This window comes from Lissotriton vulgaris, chromosome 5 (genome assembly GCF_964263255.1).
Source record: "Lissotriton vulgaris chromosome 5, aLisVul1.2, whole genome shotgun sequence".
Taxonomy (NCBI): Eukaryota; Metazoa; Chordata; class Amphibia; order Caudata; family Salamandridae; genus Lissotriton; species Lissotriton vulgaris.
The window spans coordinates 1702336586-1702355744 of NC_141693.1; the positions used below are offsets into that span (position 1 = coordinate 1702336586).

The following is a 19159-nucleotide window of genomic DNA, read 5'->3' on the forward strand; positions in this document are numbered from 1 at the left end:
CTACCTCTTCAACCCCTTGTAAGTACCTTTATCGTTTTCTTTGCACACTTTAGTCATGTGGCCTCGCTTGCTACAAGTTCTTCATATTATATCAAAAGCTGCACATCCCACACGTAATCCTAGATACCCAGGTGCCCCACAATGATAAAATGTTATTTCTTGATCACTTTCCATATATATGTTGAGCTTCTACTGTTTTGCATGATTTTACAACTATTCTTTCTCCTCTTACCACCATAAACTTGCCATTTCTACTCCCACTTTGGAAAGTACATTTTCTATAATTATAATTTATAATTCCTATTTTGTAAAGCACAAACATATCACCCCATTAAGGGTTTCAAGGCGCTGCGGGCCTACCCAGTCTCACATGATGCTGAGCAGAGTTAACCGGTGCAGGGGATCGAACCAAAAGCCAGCGCTCCGGGGTCAGCCGCCTTAGCTGCTGCTTCACACCTTTCCATCTCTTAAGCCATACAACTGTATGTTCCAACTCCCTTGCTTGAATTCCATCCTCTAAATTCAGATTCTCTTTTATGTTCTCATATTTATCTTCTTGTTACTCATGCATCGTACGATCTAATCTCCAATTAAAGACTCCCAAAATTCTCTAAATTTACACGATCAGGCCAGACTGGCAACAAAAGTGATAGCGGTTCTTCTCACTAGCACTATTCCCGTCCCTCCCCCACTCCCTGGGCTAGTCGAACAGGTTGCCAGGGCTGGCAGCTATTCCCTGTCCGGCCGGGCACACAATATGAATCATTCTCTGAAGGGCGCCACATACCATATTACATTTTCATCACAATTTGCGTTGATCAAAATAATTTATGCCGGTCAAATACTACTTGGACTTTCAGTGTGAAATGTCCTTTTGAAATCTTAAGTGACATATCACAGATGTTATTTGGTTGGTCTTCTCCTATTCCTTGTGAAAGTTCTGGAAAGTCTTAGTAAGTTCTTCTGCCGTCTATGCAGAAATTATGCAAAAGTATTCCTTCCTTCCTTACTGGGTCATTTTTATCGCCCCAATAGCTAACATGTATGTTAGCACTAGCTTCTTCCACTGCTTGGAGGAAACTGGTGGTTCTTCCGGGTTTACAAGGGAAGTATGTGCTAGTGCTATTTCCTGTTCTGAAATACTTATGATTTAATGTCTAAATTAACAATCCAAAACAACTAATATAACATCCTAAAAGAATTATCCAAGAAAATAATCTACAATAACTGACAACTTCAATAATATTTTAAAAAATTACTTTTGGAGTTTGTGACTGCTGGAAATTCTTTTTTTTTTCTTTCAAAGTTTTCCTCTGGATGTAGTTTCAGGGTAACCCAGCAAGAAAGTCTCAAAACACGTCTCATGTTTCTGTTTATTACCAGCACTTATTCTTGCATAATTTTCGGTTTGTGTCTTGCAATGGTTTCTATTATTTCTGATTGCATTGCCACATTCTGAAACATGTTTGCTTAAACGTTTTTCTTCAGCATACTGGCTCTCACTAGTTCTTTATTACTTGATATGTCACTCAGCCTCAGAAGTCGGATGTCTTTTGACCTTACACTGCTCCGTTTTTCTCAAGCGTACTGGCTCGCTTTTGTTGAGAGAAGCATCAGGCTTCGGGGGGCTGACTCGCAACTGCTGACTGAACAATCCATGGAGCGCACGCGCCTTCTAGTGGTCCCACGCGTCGCTCAAAAGAGAATGTTTCCTTTAGGGCTGGCTCTTGTTTAGTGACTGAAAATTCTGTGCAGCAAACACACCCTCTAGCTGTCCTGCGGATTCTGGCGCACACTTATACAGTGCTGTTTTCATCACGCACATGTCAGCCCTGGTGGCCCTTTACCAGGTGCTTGTATCTCGCGCAGCTTGTTATTATTTGATTCATGATATAAATTGTTAACCGCTTTAGCTTTAAGTGAATCCCTTATATTGCAAAAGGAGCATCGTGATGAAAATATTTTATCTCGGTAGCAATCATCTTTGTTTCTAAAGCTTCTTTAGTTCCAAGTGTTTCTTCAAGTGCACCTACCTACTTATTTTCTTATCATTCCAGTGGTGAAGGTCAGGGTCATTTCTGCCCCCTGCGCATGGCGAGTTCAAATGCACCACCAAAAATAAGTTGAAATGAACACCAATGCTTTAAGAATATTCTGAGTTCAATTCCAGTATATTCACAAATATATGGCGTTAGCACTACTTTGTAGTTCTAAAATGAACTCCCTTAGAATCTCTCAATCCCTACATTCTTTGTACGTAACTGCATCACTAAATTCCCCAACTATATCATGGCATTCTAAAAACACCAGACTTCAATTTCACAGCATTCTGTCAAGTAAGAGGCAGATACAAACGTTCTGTGGTGCAGCAATTTGTATTTCTCTAGTCAGATGATGAGGATATAGGGAAGGCAATAGGAAAGGCAATATACAAGAAGCTACCAGCTTTCAATTTGAAATCAACCAATGGGGCCACAGACCTATCTTTTGGAATGATAAATGAGGGCACTCCTCTGTGCTCAGAAATATGTAATGGTGTATTGCATTTCCTTGATATCAGTAAAATCACCTACACCGTTGAACACTTAGGTTTAAAAAGATTTTATCTTAGAGCTCATTAGACAACGAAAAAAGGAGGTTGGCATGAAGGTACTTCTGGATAAAGCATATTTGGCGCACACAGGGTAAAAAAAACTGTTAATAAAGGCGGATGAGGTTTTGAAGAAAATAGATGTAAACGCTAAAAATGCTGCAACGAAGGCAGGTTCTTGAAGTATCCCATGAATGAAGAAGACAAGCTCTGAGGTTAAAGAATCAAATTGTAATCTCTTTCCTGCCAGAGACAGCCTTCAGACCAACCCACACTAGGGGCCCATACTTACATGTGTGACGTAGAACCAATCCATCATCCGCTAAATTAGGACCTAGGTCTCACATGGAATCCATTAGTTTCAGAGCCAAAAACAAATCCAGGAGCATTGTAACAATGTCAGACTGTCCACATACATCTGCTAGAAAAGGTAATTCAAGTCATTTATGACAACAGTTTTGGTTCACTGGGACTTTTCAATATAAATGTTGGAAATCTAGTTAAAGCTCGATCTTGTAAGTCATAAATGCTTCTTTAGAGGTCTGCCGTTTGTGGGCAGGGAGGCATTTTCTTTTGGCATTGCTGTACATAAAATAGTCTGGGACATAAAAATGGGAACAACACTCTCTCTGCTGAAACGTGGCTGTGGTTGGTGCCCAGTGAATCTATATATATTGTACATCAGTCAATATTATGGAGTGCTGTACCTTTGTTGCAACCAATGCTTCCAGGTGGCTGAGCCTAAGTTGAAGGGTTTGCATGTCTTCCTGCAGTCTGCAGACGGCAGAAGTCACATGGACATTCATCTCTGTGTGTACTTTTGCTCTCTCGCTTTCCCTCCCACACTGTAGCTCTGCAATGAGGAAAAAGCATCAATCTTTAAGTTAGTGGAACACAATAAGGAGATACATCACAAAATAACATGACTGAGGAAGCATGGATAAATAAGGCACAATGACAAGTCTGTCCTATGTCTGTTTTCTCTACACGTACAATCTATATTGGCTGTTAAAACAAAAAGTATAAAACCATACAAAGATGCGAAGCCCACAAGTAAGTACTTACCAGTAACAGAGGTAGGTGTCAGAACTATGACACAATAAAGATCTGTGAGGTACTTTCTCTCCTGCAAAAGCCATTCGTCGTTTTTGACTTTTACAACTTTCCTAATATAGGAATGCACTGAAGTCAACTCCACTATATGGCACGGCACTCCACAACACACTCCTCCACTTGACGAAACTCCACGCTATGACACTCTACTTCACCCTACTCTATTGTTTGACAATCCAAGCCACTGTACGACTCGCTGCTACAGTCTACGATACTTGACTCCAGTATGTGAGACACTATGCTACTACACTATGTAACACATTACAACACTATACAATACCTACTACATTCTACTCTACTTCACTCGATTCCAATCTACAATAATTTAGTCTCTGACAATAGACTTTACATCACTCTCCTCCACTGTACTGTACGACACTCCGCATAACAACTCTCCACTTGCGACACTGAACTGTATAATTTAAAACACCATTTTATTAAAAATGTTTTTAAAAACATTAAAATTCATACATTAAAATTCATTGAAAAAACCAAAAGTAAAAGCCTTATGTAGTTAGGACACCAAATTAAGTTTAAAATACACAAACTTGTACATTTTTCTTATTATAACTTTCATTTATAATTTATTATAAGTTGGGGGCCTCGTTACACACTCTATTCAGCTCGCTAACCAGACAACACTTAACTGTAACTCGGCACTCTACCATGTACTGTGTTCTCATAAATAAGGATACTCCATTGTACAAGGCTCTCTGCCACTCTACTGCACAACACTAAATTGAAAAAACCGAACTATAAAACACTCTACTCCACTGAACTTGACTCTATCCCACTAAACTCTGCAACACTCTATGTCACTCCACGACACTCTACTCGATGACACTCCACTCCACCACACTCCATTTCATGACACTCAAGTCAACTCCACTGTACAACACAGCTCTACTGTCTGGCATGCCACTATGTTTTACAAGGCGTCGCTCCACACTAGGATATTCCCCTCCACAATATGATACACCATGCCACTCCACTGTATAACACTTTACAGCACTGTCTGCTAAGTCACTCCACTCTACTAGACTCTACGACACTCTCCTTCACTGTACTGTACTACACTACACTTTACGGCACTCTAATAAATAACACTCCACAGTGCGTTTTTAAACACCTTTTTATTAAAAAATAAATAACATTAACATACAATAAAAAAACAAAGGTTAAGGATAATTTATATTTAGAAATACCTTTTGCATAGTTCCTATACAAGCATACTTACATTATAAATTGTAAAGTTTAAATTTTAACTTCAATTTCAAATTTAGGCACCACCTTCGAATTACTATAAGTCGCGCACCTCCAAACATCGTCTCGTCACCTCACTCGCCACACTTCATTAACCATAACACATGCCTTTTCCATGCATTGTTTATACCTTTGTATACTATGTGATGTATAGCATGTGAATTCATAATATTCATAAGAACACATAACTTCTCAAGTGACATTATTTGTCACAACACAGTGCATGGTAGAGTGGTGAGTTATAGTTAGTGTTGTCTGGTAAGTGAGCTGAAAATATTGTGTAATGAAGTCCGCTACATTTATTAATTTGAAGGTGGTGGATAAATAGTGAATGAAAATTATAGCTTAAAAAATGTAAGTTTGAGTAGTGTAAACGTGGTTTGTATAGGGAAAATAAGTTGTCTTAACTATAACTAAGCTTCAACCTATGTTTTTTTCATTAAATTTCAATGTTAATAATTTTTTTAAATAAAAATGTGCTTCAAATCGTAGAGTCTAGTGTTGCAAGTCAATCATTGAATGAATAAAATTTGTAGAGCGCACTACTCACTCATAAGGGTCTCAAGGTGCTGGGGGTGGGGGGTGCTGCTACTGCTCGAATAGCCAGGTCTTGAGTAGTCTCCTGAAGGTTAGTAGGTCTTGGGTCTGCCGTAGGAGGATGGGGAGGGTGTTTCAGGTCTTGGCGGCGAGGTAGGAGAACAATCTGCAGCCAGAGGTCGCTCTTTGGAAGCGAGGGCCGGTAGCTAGGGCGCGGTCGGCGGAGCGGAGCTGGCGGTTTGGGGTGTAGAAGGTGAGTCGTCCGTTGAGGTATGCTGGTCCGGTGTCGGGGAGTGCCTTGTGTGCGTGGGTGAGGAGCTTGAAAGTGATCATCTTGTTGATGGGCAGCCAGTGCAGGTATTTCAGGTGGGGTGTGATGTGGCTGTTACGGGGGATGTCGAGGATCATGCGGGCAGAGGCGTTCTGTATGTGTTGTAGTCATTTTAGCAGTTTGGCTGAGGCTCCAGCGTAGAGGGCGTTTCTGTAGTCCAGCCTACTGCTGACAAGGGCCTGGGAGACCATTCTTCTTGTGTCAGTGGAGATCCACCTGTAGATCTTGCGGAGCATGCAAAGGGTGTTGAAGCAAGAGGATAAGATGGCGTGGACTTGCTAGGTCATGGAGAGTATTGAGTCGAGGATAAACCACAGGTTGCATGCGTGGTCAGTGGGTGTCAGCGCTTCTCCCAGGGTGGTTGGCCACCAGGAGTCGTCCCAGGCTGAGGGGGTGGAGCCGAGGATGAGGACCTCCGTCTTGTCCGAGTTCAGCTTCAGGCGGCTGTGCTTCATCCATTCGGCGACGGCTTTCATTCCTTCGTGGAGGTTGGTTTTAGCGGTGAGTGGGTCCTTGGTGAGGGAGATGATCAGCTGTGTGTCGTCGGCCTGGGAGAGGATGTTGAAGTTGTGTAGTCTGGTGACGTGGGCGAGCGGGGCCATGTAGAAGTTGAACAATGTCGGGCTGATGGATGATCCTTAGTGTACGCTGCAGATGATCTTGGAGGCTTCAGATCGGGAAGGGGGGAGGCAGACGCTCTGGGTTCTGCCAGAGAGGAAGGAGGTGATCCAGTCCAGTGCTCTGTGTCAGGTTCCTGCATCGTAGAGGCGTGTGCGTAGGGTGCAGTGGCAGACCGTGTTGAAGGCGGCTGACAGGTCCAGGAGGATGAGGGCCGCGGTGTTGCCGTTGTCCAGCAGTGTTGCTGATGTCATCGGTGGCGGCGATGAGGGCCGTTTCGGTGCTATTGTTGCTGCGGAACCCGGACTGGGATGGGTCCAGGATGTTGTTCTCTTCGAGGTAGCTGGTCAGCTGTTTGTTGACGGTTTTCTCGATGCCTTTCGCCGGGAACGGGAGCAGGGAGATGGGCTGGAAGTTCTTGAGGTCCTTCGGGTCTCCCTTGGGTTTCTTGATCAAGTAGTTGATCTTGGCGTGCTTCCTGCTCTCCGGTAAGGTTGCGGTCTCGAAGGAGATGTTGATGGACTTGTGGAGATGGGGTGCTATGGCGGCATTGGCTTTGTTGAAGATGTGATGTGGGCATGGGTCTGATGGGGAGCCGGAGTGGATGGTGTTCATGATCTTGATGGTGTCGTCGTTGTTGATGTTAGTCCAGGTGAGCAGGGGGTCGCTGTGGTTGGTTGCCGTGGGGCTCGAGGTGTCGTTGGCTGTTGAGGTGGTCTGGTTGTCGAAGCTGTCGTGGATGTCTGCGATCTTGCGATGGAAGAAGGAGGCGAGGGAGTTGCACAGGTCTTGTGACGGTGGGATGTCGTTGGTGTTGAAGCTGGGGTTGGAGAGTTCCTTCACGATGTTGAAGAGCTCTTTGCTCTTGTGTGCATTGTTGTCGAGGCAGTCCTCGAAGGAGGTCTTTTTGGCGGATCTAATGAGGTGATGGTGTTGGCGCATGGAGATGTTGTGGGCTGCGTGGTTCTCCAGTGTCTGTTCATGGCGCCATTTCTTCTCTAGTTTAAGACAGGTTTGTTAGGAGGACTGTAGGTCTGTGGAGAACCAGCTGGCACTCTTGTTGGTATGTCTGTTGGAGGGTTTCTTGATCGGGGCGAGGGTGTTGGCGTAGTCGTCGATCCAACGCCTGAGGTTGCTGGCGACGGCGTCGGGGGAGGGGGACTGTGGGTGGGCTCCGGGCGAGGTCGGTGTTTAGCTGGTCTTCGGCGATTTTGCTCCAGCTGCGGCAGGGGGTCTGTTGGGTACGTTGGTGTGTGGTGGGTTTCTGGAAGGTGAAGTGGATGCAGCGATGGTCGGTCCAGTGGAGTTCGTTGGTGTGGCTGAAGGAGATGTGGGAGCTTGCAGAGAAGATGGGATCAAGTGTGTGGCCAGCAGAGTGGAGTGGATAGTTGTAATGAGGAGTATTGTACAGTAAAGTGGAGAAGAGTGTTGTAAAGTCAATGGTTATAGACTGGAGAATTGTAGATTGAAATTGAGTAGAGTAACAGAAAGAAGTTTCTGGCAAAATAGCCGCCTAGACAGAAGAGACTTGGAAGGTGGACAATGTCAAAAATATGGCCTGCAGGAATAACCTGCGCTCTGTGGGTTCCCGGTGGGCTCGGAAGGTACAGAGTCTTTCTTAATTACATGGCTCAGAGGCTCCCTTCCGGCAACGCAGTTTTCGCCCTGTTTCATAATAGAACAAGCCACAGAATGCCTAACATACGCCAATGCGAAGATAAGGGTATTTCCAGATTACTCCAGAGAGGTACAGAAACAGACGCACATTTGATTCAGTCAAAGCGAAACTGAGAGCCCTCCAGATCCAGTACATACTGCTCTTCCTAGCCAAACTAAAGGTGATCTTTCAAGGTACCTCCCACTTCTTCCAGGCACGGGAAGACATTTGGTCCTGGATCGAAGAACACCCCCTAACCCCTGGAGACAGGGTCTGGATGCAATAGAGACTTTAGTAAAAGATACCCCCATGAGATCAGATCCTAAGCGGCAGAGAGGAAAGAGGAGGAGACCGTTATGGGGACGAGCAGAGCAGGAAGAGGGACCCCATTCCACGCAGACCGGCCCCCACGAGACACAGTTCAGCAGTCAGACTCAGAGGAAGATCTAATACGCACCAAAACAAATAAGAAACCGCTCATAAAACGTAAACAAACACTCACAGATCAGTCAGACAAGGAATGCATGGCAGGCACGGACAGTGACCACCCGCTCCTCCGAAACAGCTACATATGGAGGTGTCAAGCCCTGAAGCTAATGATCAAGAGGCTGCACAACTACAGCCTTCCAAGAGTGGTGACGATAGTTAGGCCACGAGAGTCGGCATGAGCTGAAGACCTAGTTGGATAAATAAGCCAACTAAAGGACATTACTGAGTCACGCCTGGTCGGGTGCACTACATATCAGACGATAATCATCTAGTTAGTTAACAGTTGAATTAAAGGGGGGTAGGGATGACTGAGCTCTCAGACACTGCCTACGCCAATAGTTGTCACAGTTGACCAATGAGGGAATTGGGCATGAGAGGTGAGGGGAGTTCCTATGGGTTGGGAGGGAATAGTGGAATTCAAATGTTATTGTTCTTCCTAGTTAGCAGCCAAACAGAGTGGAATTCAGGTCATCGAAGGAGACAGGAGCAGGGGACGTGGGGCAGGAGAGAATTAACCCTGATCACTGTCTATGCCCCCACACAACTGCAAAACCAGACATTAGACAAAATATCTGGGATATTACTGAAGTCAGGATCCTCCACACATATCAATGCTATCAGCAAATTGAAGACAGAGAAAGTGCTGGGACCAAAGGGTCTCAGGCGGAACTGTTCAAACGCAATGCCAGCCTCTTTGGCCCTCACCTCCTAAACATGTATCAAGTGGCAAAGGAAAGCTGGACATTCCCACCCGATCTCTGCACTGCCACAGTGGTTGTGATCCATAAACACAGAAAACCAGCCGTGGACTGTGGATCGTATCGACCCATGTCACTACTCAATATAGAGACAACAATTCTGGCCACAATATTAGCCACAGGACTTCTATAGGTGATTCTTGCATTGGGCGATGGCGACAAGTCCGGCTTTATGCCCACAGGTTTCACGCGTTACAATCTCAAGCACTTAGCGAACTGGCTCTCCACAATGAAAGGTAGATCTACCCCACAAGTGTTCCTTTCCCTTAATGCGAAAAGGCCTTTGGCGCTGTCCACTGGCCCTATATGAGGCAAGTCCAGATAAAATTTGGATTCTGCCCTGTATTCCGCAACTGGGTAGAATTCTTATATACCAATCCAAGGCCAGGGTACGCATTAATGGAGCGCTGTCGACAGACTTTCCAATCAAAAGAGGCACCAGACAGGGCTGACGCCAGTCCCCCTTACTGTTGGTGCTGGAACCACTGGCATGCTTAATTGGGATGCACCCAGGTCTGAGTGAGTTCAGGGATGACTTAGGGCAGCTCAGGGACGAAAGAATATCACTGTACGCAGAGGACATACTCTTGTACATCACCAATCCGTACCAGACGCTCCCCCATATCCTGTAGATATTCAGAGAGTATGGGGCACATGCAGGATACAATATAAACTGGGACAAATCAAGCCTCTACATAGTTGGGGGTACCCTTGACTTTCGAGACCCTACGAGACAACTTAGGGTACTTCAAGAAGGGTTTAGTTACTTAGGTCTATATACTACAACTGATGATGAAACGAATCTTACCCGTAACATTAAGAGGGTCCTTTCAGAAATCTGCAGATGGGGAGGTAGAGGCGGCTGCCTCCGACGCTAATGGGTAGAGTCGCAATGTATAAAAGGATCACGCACTCCAAACTGCTCTATACACTGCAAAACACATACTGCAAGCTGCCAGAGAAGGTCTTTGTAACAATCGATCAGGAACTACGAGAGCTACTTTGAGATGGGGCCAACTCAGAGTTGCAATGTAGACACTACAAAGTAACCAGTATAATAGGGGTATTGCTCTACCGAATATACGGGCATACTACAGGACAACACACTTGATCGGAATCAACGAACAGGTACACATGCCGGGACAGCATCCAACCTACACCCTGGAAAGGCTGCAGTTGCAGAGCAGCACACATCTCCACTATCTGTATGGGGGTGGGTAAATTAGGAGACTGCTCCCCGCCAACCAGAGATCAATCGAGGCCTGGAAGGGAGCTGAGTGACAAATGCGGTGGGACAACAGACACACGAGGGAAACCCCCCCTCTGGGAAGGAATTAGGCTACCAGAGCTGAACAAAGTCCAAGGGTTTCAAAAATGGGACACAATTGAGATCTCCAAACTCGGGGACATCTTAAGAAACAGTAGCCTCATCACCTTTGCCATGCTCCAGTCAGAATATTGATTAAGCAACACCCAAAGATACACAGATATGCAACTGAAACATGCATGGAGGGCGGAAGGGCTAGACACTACCGACATTCCCGAATACGCGTCCCTAGAGGGTAGGTTGCTGCAGGAAGAAATAGCAAGTAAAGCTGTATCATGGACATATAAAACTCTCATTAACAATATGCCTGACAAATTGAGACTCCTCAGATCCAAATTGGAAACCACAACGGAAATACTAGAAGACAGATTGGGAAGCTACCCTGATGCACACAAGGAAAGTGGCAATTAGATCACGACTCAGCCTAATACAGTACAAGATCCTACATTGGATATACTATGACAGGGCGCGCATGCACGTGATGGGCAGGGCTGAGACACCTACCTGCCTGCGCTGTCATACAGAGCAAGGTACATACATACACAGCCTCTGGGAATGCCAACACATTATAAGCTATTTGACCCAGATACTACAGGAGTTAAATGAAATACTAGGGGCACAACTCACTATGGAGGCGAAATACATCCTATTAGGAATCCCCTCAAAATAGATCTCCCTCATAATAAACTCCTGCTATGCAATCTAGGACTGGTGGTGGCAAAGAGGGATATAGTCCGGCGTTGGGTAGCCTCAGATCTTCTTAAACTCAAGGAATGAAAAGGCAGCATGGACCTGTACATGATGGCAGAAAGGGTAACTTATAAGGGCAGAGGATGCCCAAATAAGGTCAAGAAGATCTGGACCCTGTGGTTGACATTCTATGGACTTGAGACAGGGGAGGAGGTGAACAATCATTCAGCACTTACCTAGAGATAGTAAAGAGGTGGGGTTCAGGGAAGGTCGCACCATGCAGTGTTTTAAAAAACCTAGAAACTTAAGAGCAAGACTTGAAAAAAATACGAAACCTGAATGTTGTTATGCACTGCATATGGCTATAAGAAAGATGTACTTGAAATATCTCATGCAGATCTTATGATAGTTTGAAGATTGGTCACCTGGACTTGTTAACGCTGAGTAACAGATCTGTAACATATGTATCCCAATGTAATGACTGATGTTATGTTAATAAAAACAGTTTACAAAAAAGAAAAGAAATTGAGTAGAGTAGCGTCCAGTAGCATATTGTACAGTGTAGTAAAGTGTTATTTAGTGTAGTGGAATGGTGTCTCATTCAGTGGAGTCAAGTATCGTAGACTGATGCAGTAAGTCTCTGGCGTAGCGCAGGTTGGAAACTATTATAAATTGGAGTGGGGTCGAGTGGCGTGCTGTGTCATATAGAAACATGTCGTACAGTGGAATAGAGTATTATACACTTGAGTGTACGGGCATAGAGTGGCGTGTAGAGTTGGATGGTTCAGTGTTTAGGGATCGAGTGGAGTAGAATGTCGTAGAGTACCGTGAAGTGTGGCAGACTTTTATAGAGTGGAGGAGAGCGTCATACAGTAGAGAGGTGTAGAGTGGATTGGCGTACACTGTAGCGGCGTAGAGTGGATTACAGTGATTACAGTAGGGTGGAGGAGCATACAGTGGAATACTATACAGTGGAGTATAGAAGAGTGGAGTGGCATAGAGTGAAATAGCATAGACTGGAGTGGTGTAGAGTGGAGCAGAGTAAAGTACAGTGGATTAACAGAGTGAGGTGGTATACATTGAAGTGGTGGAGCCTAGTGTCTAGGAAAGAGTTATAAATTGCAGTGGAGAGCAGTGTAGTACAGTTCTGGACACTGTTGTAGAGTGGAATAGACTGTTGTACAATAGCGTGTACGGGCATAGAGTTGAGCGGAAATTTGGACAGTAGAGTGTACGGGGAGACACCTTGAGACCCTTGTGGGTGAGTAGTTGCGCTTTACACGTCACCTGATTGATTGAGAGTGGAGTAGAATACAGTGGAGTAGCAGAGTGTTGCACAGTGGAGTGGTGTAGAGTGTAACAGTGTATAATGAAGTAGTGTACAGTGAAGTAGCATAGCCTGGAGTGGCATGGGGTCGAGCGTAATAGAAGACCGCTCCGCAACCTGCACTTTAGCGAGAGCCCCTGCCTGGGCTACCAGCACGCCGCACTTTCTGCCCGGCCCCCTGCAGCACCGTACTTGAACCGGAGCTGGTCCCTGGAGGTCGAAGACCGCTCCGCAACCTGCACTTTAGCGAGAGCCTGTGCCTGGGCTACCAGCACGCCGCACTTTCTGCCCGGCCCCCTGCAGCACCGTACTTGAACCGGAGCTGGTCCCTGGAGGTCGAAGACCGCTCCGCAACCTGCACTTTAGCGAGAGCCTGTGCCTGGGCTACCAGCACCCAGCACTTTCTGCCCGGCCCCTGCAGCACTGTACTTGAACCGGAGCCGGTCCCTGGAGGTCGAAGACCGCTCCACAACCTGCACTTTAGTGAGAGTCCCTGCATGGGCTACCAGCACGCCGCACTTTCTGCCCGGTCCTGCAGCACCGTACTTGAACCGGAGACAGTCCCTGTAGGTCGTAGACCGCTCCACAACCTGCACTTTAGCGAGAGACCCTCCCTGGGCTACCAGCACGGCGCACTTTCTGCCCGGCCCCTGCAGCATCGTTCTTGAACCGGAGCCAATCCCTGGAGGTCGAAGACCGCTCCGCAACATGCATGTTAGCGAGAGCCCCTGCCTGGGCTACCAGCACGCTGCCCTTTCTGCCCGGTCCTGCAGCACCGTACTTGAACTGGCGCTGTTCCCTGGAGATAGATAGATATATTATAATATGGTGAGGCGACGTGTAGGCTCTCGTTTGCTCATTGAAGGACTTGATATATATATATATATATATATATATATATATATATATCTTACTTTCCATAGGAAATCCACAACATTCTATTTGGAATTACTTTGGCGCCGGTGGACGAATCTTCGTGAATTTCTCCAAGAAAATGGCCTGTTTGGTTCCGCTCCTTCCCTGAAAGTTTGGGGTTGATTTGTCAAGTGGGGGCCGAGAAAAAAGGGGGGTCCCAAAACGTGTTTTACCCATGCAATTTTCCATAGGGACCTTTAGCCAGGGCTACAGCCCGAACGGCTGAACGGAATTACACCAAATTTGGCAGAGAGGTAGAGTTCGGTTCGCAGATTGTGCTGTAAATCCGTTCAGTAGTTTATGAGAAAATTACAAGTAAAATCTTAGCGATATCTAGAGACGGAGTTTTACATGCAGACGGAGATCCGTTCAATTACGAGCGCGAGCTGCATGCTGATTGGCTGTCAACTGTCTGTCAACACTCGAAACCAGGAAGTTTTGGCGGCCATCTTGTGTCTCGGTAGAACCGAGTCACAAGAAAACAGTAAAACAAAGTTGAGAAATAAGGGAATGGGGCAGGCTAGAAACATTCTGACCCTTTACGCTTGCTCAGGGGGTCGTACATGGATGTTTAGGCTCTATTTTTTTTTTAAAGAAAAATCGCGGCGTACGCGTACGGAAATACGTAGAATTACGAGCAGGAGCTGCATGCTGATTGGTTGTCAATACTCCAAACCAGGAAGTGTTGGCAGCCATCTTGTTTGTCGCGAGAGCAGAATCACAAGAAAACAGTAAAACAAAGTTGAGAAATAAGGAAATGGGGCAGGGTAGAAACATTCTGACCCTATAGTCTTGGTCAGGGGGTGGTTCATGGATCTTTAGGCTCAATTTTTATTTTTTTTTAAATAAAAAATGGCGGGGTACCTGTGCAGTACTTGTACGTGGTGGAAAAGGTAAAAAAAAACAACTAGAAGTCCGTTTTATTCATTAGGTCCCGGGGGGGCAAATTACGGGGGCAAATTTTAGAGCTATAGTTCTATGACAGTATGTTAAACTTTCCGTTTTTTTTCCCTGCATCAGTTGTACTGTCTACGCATGCGCAGCCTTGTTTGCAAGTGCACTTTTTTTTCTTTTTCTTCAAGTTCGCCAAGCAAACCTCTCCTGATTTTAGGTATTAAATTTGCCGCTTTCTTTTCCCGGGTCGTGCGTGTCATCCGGTGCTATACTTTTGTAATATATTAATAAACATATTGTATATTACGAGCACGAGCTGCATGCTGATTGGATGTCAACTGTCTGTGAACACTGAAAACCAGGAAGTGTTGGCAGCCATTTTGTTCGTCGCTAGAAGCGAGTCACAAGAAACCAGTAAAACAAAATTGGGAAATAAGGAAAGGGGGCAGGGTAGAAATATCCTGACTCTCTAGGCTTGCTCAGGGGGTCGTACATGGATTTTTAGGGTCAATTTTTATTTTTGTTTTAAATAAAAAAATCACGGCGTACCCGTATGGTACTCGTACGCGGTGGAAAAGGGAAAAAACAAAACTAGAAGTCCGTTTTATTCATTAGGTCTCGGGGGCAGATTCTGGGGGCAATTTTTAGAGCTATATTTCCATGACAGTATGTAAAACTTTTCGGTTTTTTTCCTGCATCAGTTGTACTCTCTACGCATGCGCAGCCATGTTTGCAAGTGCACTTTTTTTTCTTTTTCTTCAAGTTCGCCAAGCAAACCTCTCCTGATTTTAGGTATTAAATTTGCCGCTTTCTTTTCCTGGGTCGTGTGTGTCATCCGGTAGTATACTTTTGTAATATATTAATAAACATATTGTATGTATATTTATTTGAAATGTAGTGTCGAGGCGCCAAACGTTGATTACATACTCCGTCCAACCGCCATTTTAGTATTTTTCCTCCGTTATTTTTATTATACCTGTTACTTTCATTTTAACCTGCGCATATTTTCTCTGTGATCGATGAGATTTCGTGCCACAGATACCACAGTGTTTGTCCTTGGCCTCCGATCTTATCAGACTTGGTCACACGTATACCTAGAAACTAATTTGAAAGGCGTAAGCTACAGCCATTACAACACGTGTTCGTAAAAAAAAAAACATTATTAAGATTATGCGTTTATCATGCGTGGTAAATGCATACTAGTTGTAAAAGCATGTGTTGTAAAGCGATATGCGTGCTAATGGTTTTGTGGTGACGATCACGTGTGCTTATGAACCGGGTCTGGGCGTGGTGGAGTCTAGGGTACCAGGCGGAGGGCCACGCAGCTCCACTCATACAATATAGAAGTAATATAGGATTTTTAAAACTTACAAAAAAAAATTCCATAATTATCCTAGATTAAGTCTTCTGTTAGTATGTTCATTAAATACATGAATATATCTTTTTAAACAATTAAAAACATTTGCGTCTTTTTTGTACGGGGCGCCGTACATGACGTCACACAGAAGCTTTGATGCGACACGTAACGTCAAAGGGTATTCGTAGCGTATGCTGAGAATGATTAGCAGTACAAACTATGGTGCGATCACTCTCTCACTGTCAAATCAGAGCACAGAGCGCGCTATGAGAATGGTTAGAAGTGGTCACTCATTGGAGATCCAATTCAGGTGTGTGGCTTATCCACAGTATCATAACGTTATTTTTTAACCTGTTTAAGTTTGAGGTTTGCATGAAATACTATGCTATAGGCAGATATGGATGTTTAGGCAGTGCTTATCTCCATGAAGCTTGGTTATTACCATTTACATATAGGTGCCTGAGGCAGGGAAAAAAAGTCTATGTGAATGGTGAGGATTGCACAATAGCACCAGATCACTCCTTAATTTGTAGACACATACAATTGCATGGCTCTTGTATACAATATGCGCCTAATTTGGACTGAGTTTTGAAGGTAGTTCGACACCTGCTATCATAACAACGTTCAGTTTACTGGAAACAGAAGTTATTTACTTTGAAATAATGGAGATTGTTGTGCAATGTTAGCAGGCATCGCTTACATGATTACGGTAACTGAGCGTGTGGTTTGATTAAAAAAAAGTTGCGTTAACTCCTCTGCATGGGAAGCTGGATGTTTCCATCTGGCTGTCGATTTCGACCTTGAAAGCAGAGTCAACCAAATAAATCATATAAGAGCGCTATTGTCTCAAAAAGAGGTCGCTCTTATATCTGCTACAGAAACATTTGTCCTTCATGTAGCAAACACCCGCACAGAAGTGCATGCTTTATTTAATACAGACGTGCACTTGAATTTTGGGGAGTTAATTTAGAGTATCTTTAATGTGTCCTTGACTACGGGGTTACCTTACTTTTTTAAAGTTAGAAGCAGTGGCCTTGTGACTTCTGTAGAAAGTATATTTGGTGTCTTTTCGGGATTTTTTCATTTGATTTTTCCAGCATCTTTGGTGGATTGCGCTTAATACTCGCATTAGTTACCGGTGTGCTTTTATTAATTTGTTTACATAAATATGGATGCACATCCTGCAGCAGACGACAATATGTCCCGGCTGTTGATGGTTCGCATCCGAATGATTAGTTATTACGGAGCGCTGCCTTTGGCTACATTGAGTGCAGCTTATGGATTATTGTTTCGATTTTCCTTTTTCACATGTGTTCAACCTGTGTTCCATTGCCTGAGCTGCGATTTCGACTGGACCCTGGATTTGTGTCTCTGCAGTACGGTGTCTCCCAACGCGGATTATGACCAGCTGATGAGCCCCTTAGTGGTTCATGACGTGCTCTGTTCTGGCGGCGGGAATATGGCCTTAGCAGCGATACATGGAATAATGGGACGTTGGAATGTTTTTGCAGCGGAGCATGACTTCTTGGCATGCAGTTACATTGAAGATGACCCAAGTTTTCCTCCGATGGTGATAGAGGAACCGGTCTTTGAGGAACATGTATGTTCATTCTCACTATTGAATTGGATGGCTGAAAATTATTTCGGATGAGAACAATGACTTCCTCTCGGAGGTTGTTGCTACATACTGTGCTTACACTCTGTTGGATTAAGACTCTTTGATTTTTCTACGTATTCTTTATTATTTAGCTACTGCTTTCTATCAAAGAGCGAATAACTTTTTTTTGGAAATGTAAACTTGACTCTGCTTTTTAGGCTTGGACGTTCCTAATTCGCCCACATTTATATCACGTGCTTTGATCAAGGAAGGGTGCCGTGGGGCTGAGCCTTGCACTCACACCCTGTTAAGTTAGCATGGGTTTATTAGAATCTTACACGCTATTTTTGCTTTCCTGCTCTGCTTTGCACACGACATGTACTTGTGATATTGTTTAGAGAAGGATGAGTATTTTGCTTTATATGGAGAATACTTTGGTATGCTAGATTTGTAAACTGCTAGTTTTGTGTGTATAGTGAGAGCATCGAACATCAAGGTTATCTTGAATACTGTGTCTGTTATTCAGAATGATCCTCACACGTTCGAGCCATAATACATATGCAGCTGTGGCCACCTCTGATACTTTGCTCGTTTCATAATGCATTGTGGAGGCAAAGTTATACACAGTTGGAGAACATTTGTATCTTGACAGTTTGTGGAGCACTGAATGTGATCCACTACTGCTGAGTACCAGAGGTATGGGTCTGCCCATGTAATCCTAATGGACTTTCTGTAGTTATAAACTAATCTGCTAGGTAGGGAGGGTGAAATGTAGGTATAGTTTACATTTGTTTACCTTTAGCATTTTAGGATGCTTTTTCTGTTTGTATTTCATAGAATAGTAACAATTCTGACAACCTTGTTTTTGATAATATGGTTGGTTGTATTTTCTAAGGTACTGTGCATGAGATTATGGCATTAGAAATAAACATTTAAAAGTTGCACGTGTCTTTATTTACATCTTGTTTTGGACTGGTGTAAGACTATTATGAAAGAGTGCTCTTGTTATCCTCTTTACTTCATGTAATCTAAGTCGCATGTTCTGGGTTGACTAGTCATTGGTATTTTTGCTCTAGGGCGTAGAAGCAATGAGTCCCTGATTGCTAGTCTGGTAGGGGGTTTGTGTAGTAAGGTCGGTTTTGGTACACCGTAATTCACTGAGGTCCTAGTCTTTATGCAGAGTTCTGTGTATGAGCAGAATTCCTGGAACAGTAGTTACAACAAAAAGGCTTGATAAAGGGCTGGCACTTTGAATATGAATAGAAAATAGAAGAATAGTTGATAATCACAGCTAAGGAATGCAGCAATTAGATGTGTGTATGTGTGGATGATGTGTAGATTGAGTGGAAGATGAAAAACGTGAAAAATAAGAAAGGCTGGAGAGACGCAAACTACCCACTGCATTGTCAGTGAAGTGGATCTTTGGATTTCCAGGTCATTACACATATAGGGTGTTGGATTCCGGAGTGGGAGCAAGAGAAACTAGTACCACATCTAAGGAAGAAAGCTAGTGCATAAAGTACACACAGTTGGGCAGATTTACAAGGTTGTGGGAAAAATGATGCAAAAGTGGGGCAAGGGGCTTGTGAACCTGCCGCAGTGTGTGGTAGAAAAGACGCAAGAAAGGACGGAAGTGTGCAAATTACCCACTGCTATTCACGGGTAGTAGTCACCAAGAAGGCTGAATAAAGGGCCT

At 44.3% G+C, this 19159-nt stretch overlaps 1 protein-coding gene across 4 annotated transcripts in view; it reads right to left on the bottom strand.

The window, feature by feature from the left end:
- The window catches only part of ACBD4 (acyl-CoA binding domain containing 4), a 256696-nt gene that overhangs the window by 76424 nt on the left and 161113 nt on the right, over window positions 1-19159 (bottom strand). For all 4 annotated transcript variants that reach the window (XM_086923872.1, XM_086923869.1, XM_086923870.1 and 1 more), the window contains one exon: window positions 3298-3443. In XM_086923872.1, coding sequence (XP_086779998.1) covers window positions 3298-3443 — 146 coding nt within the window. The remainder of the gene's footprint in view (window positions 1-3297; window positions 3444-19159) is intronic.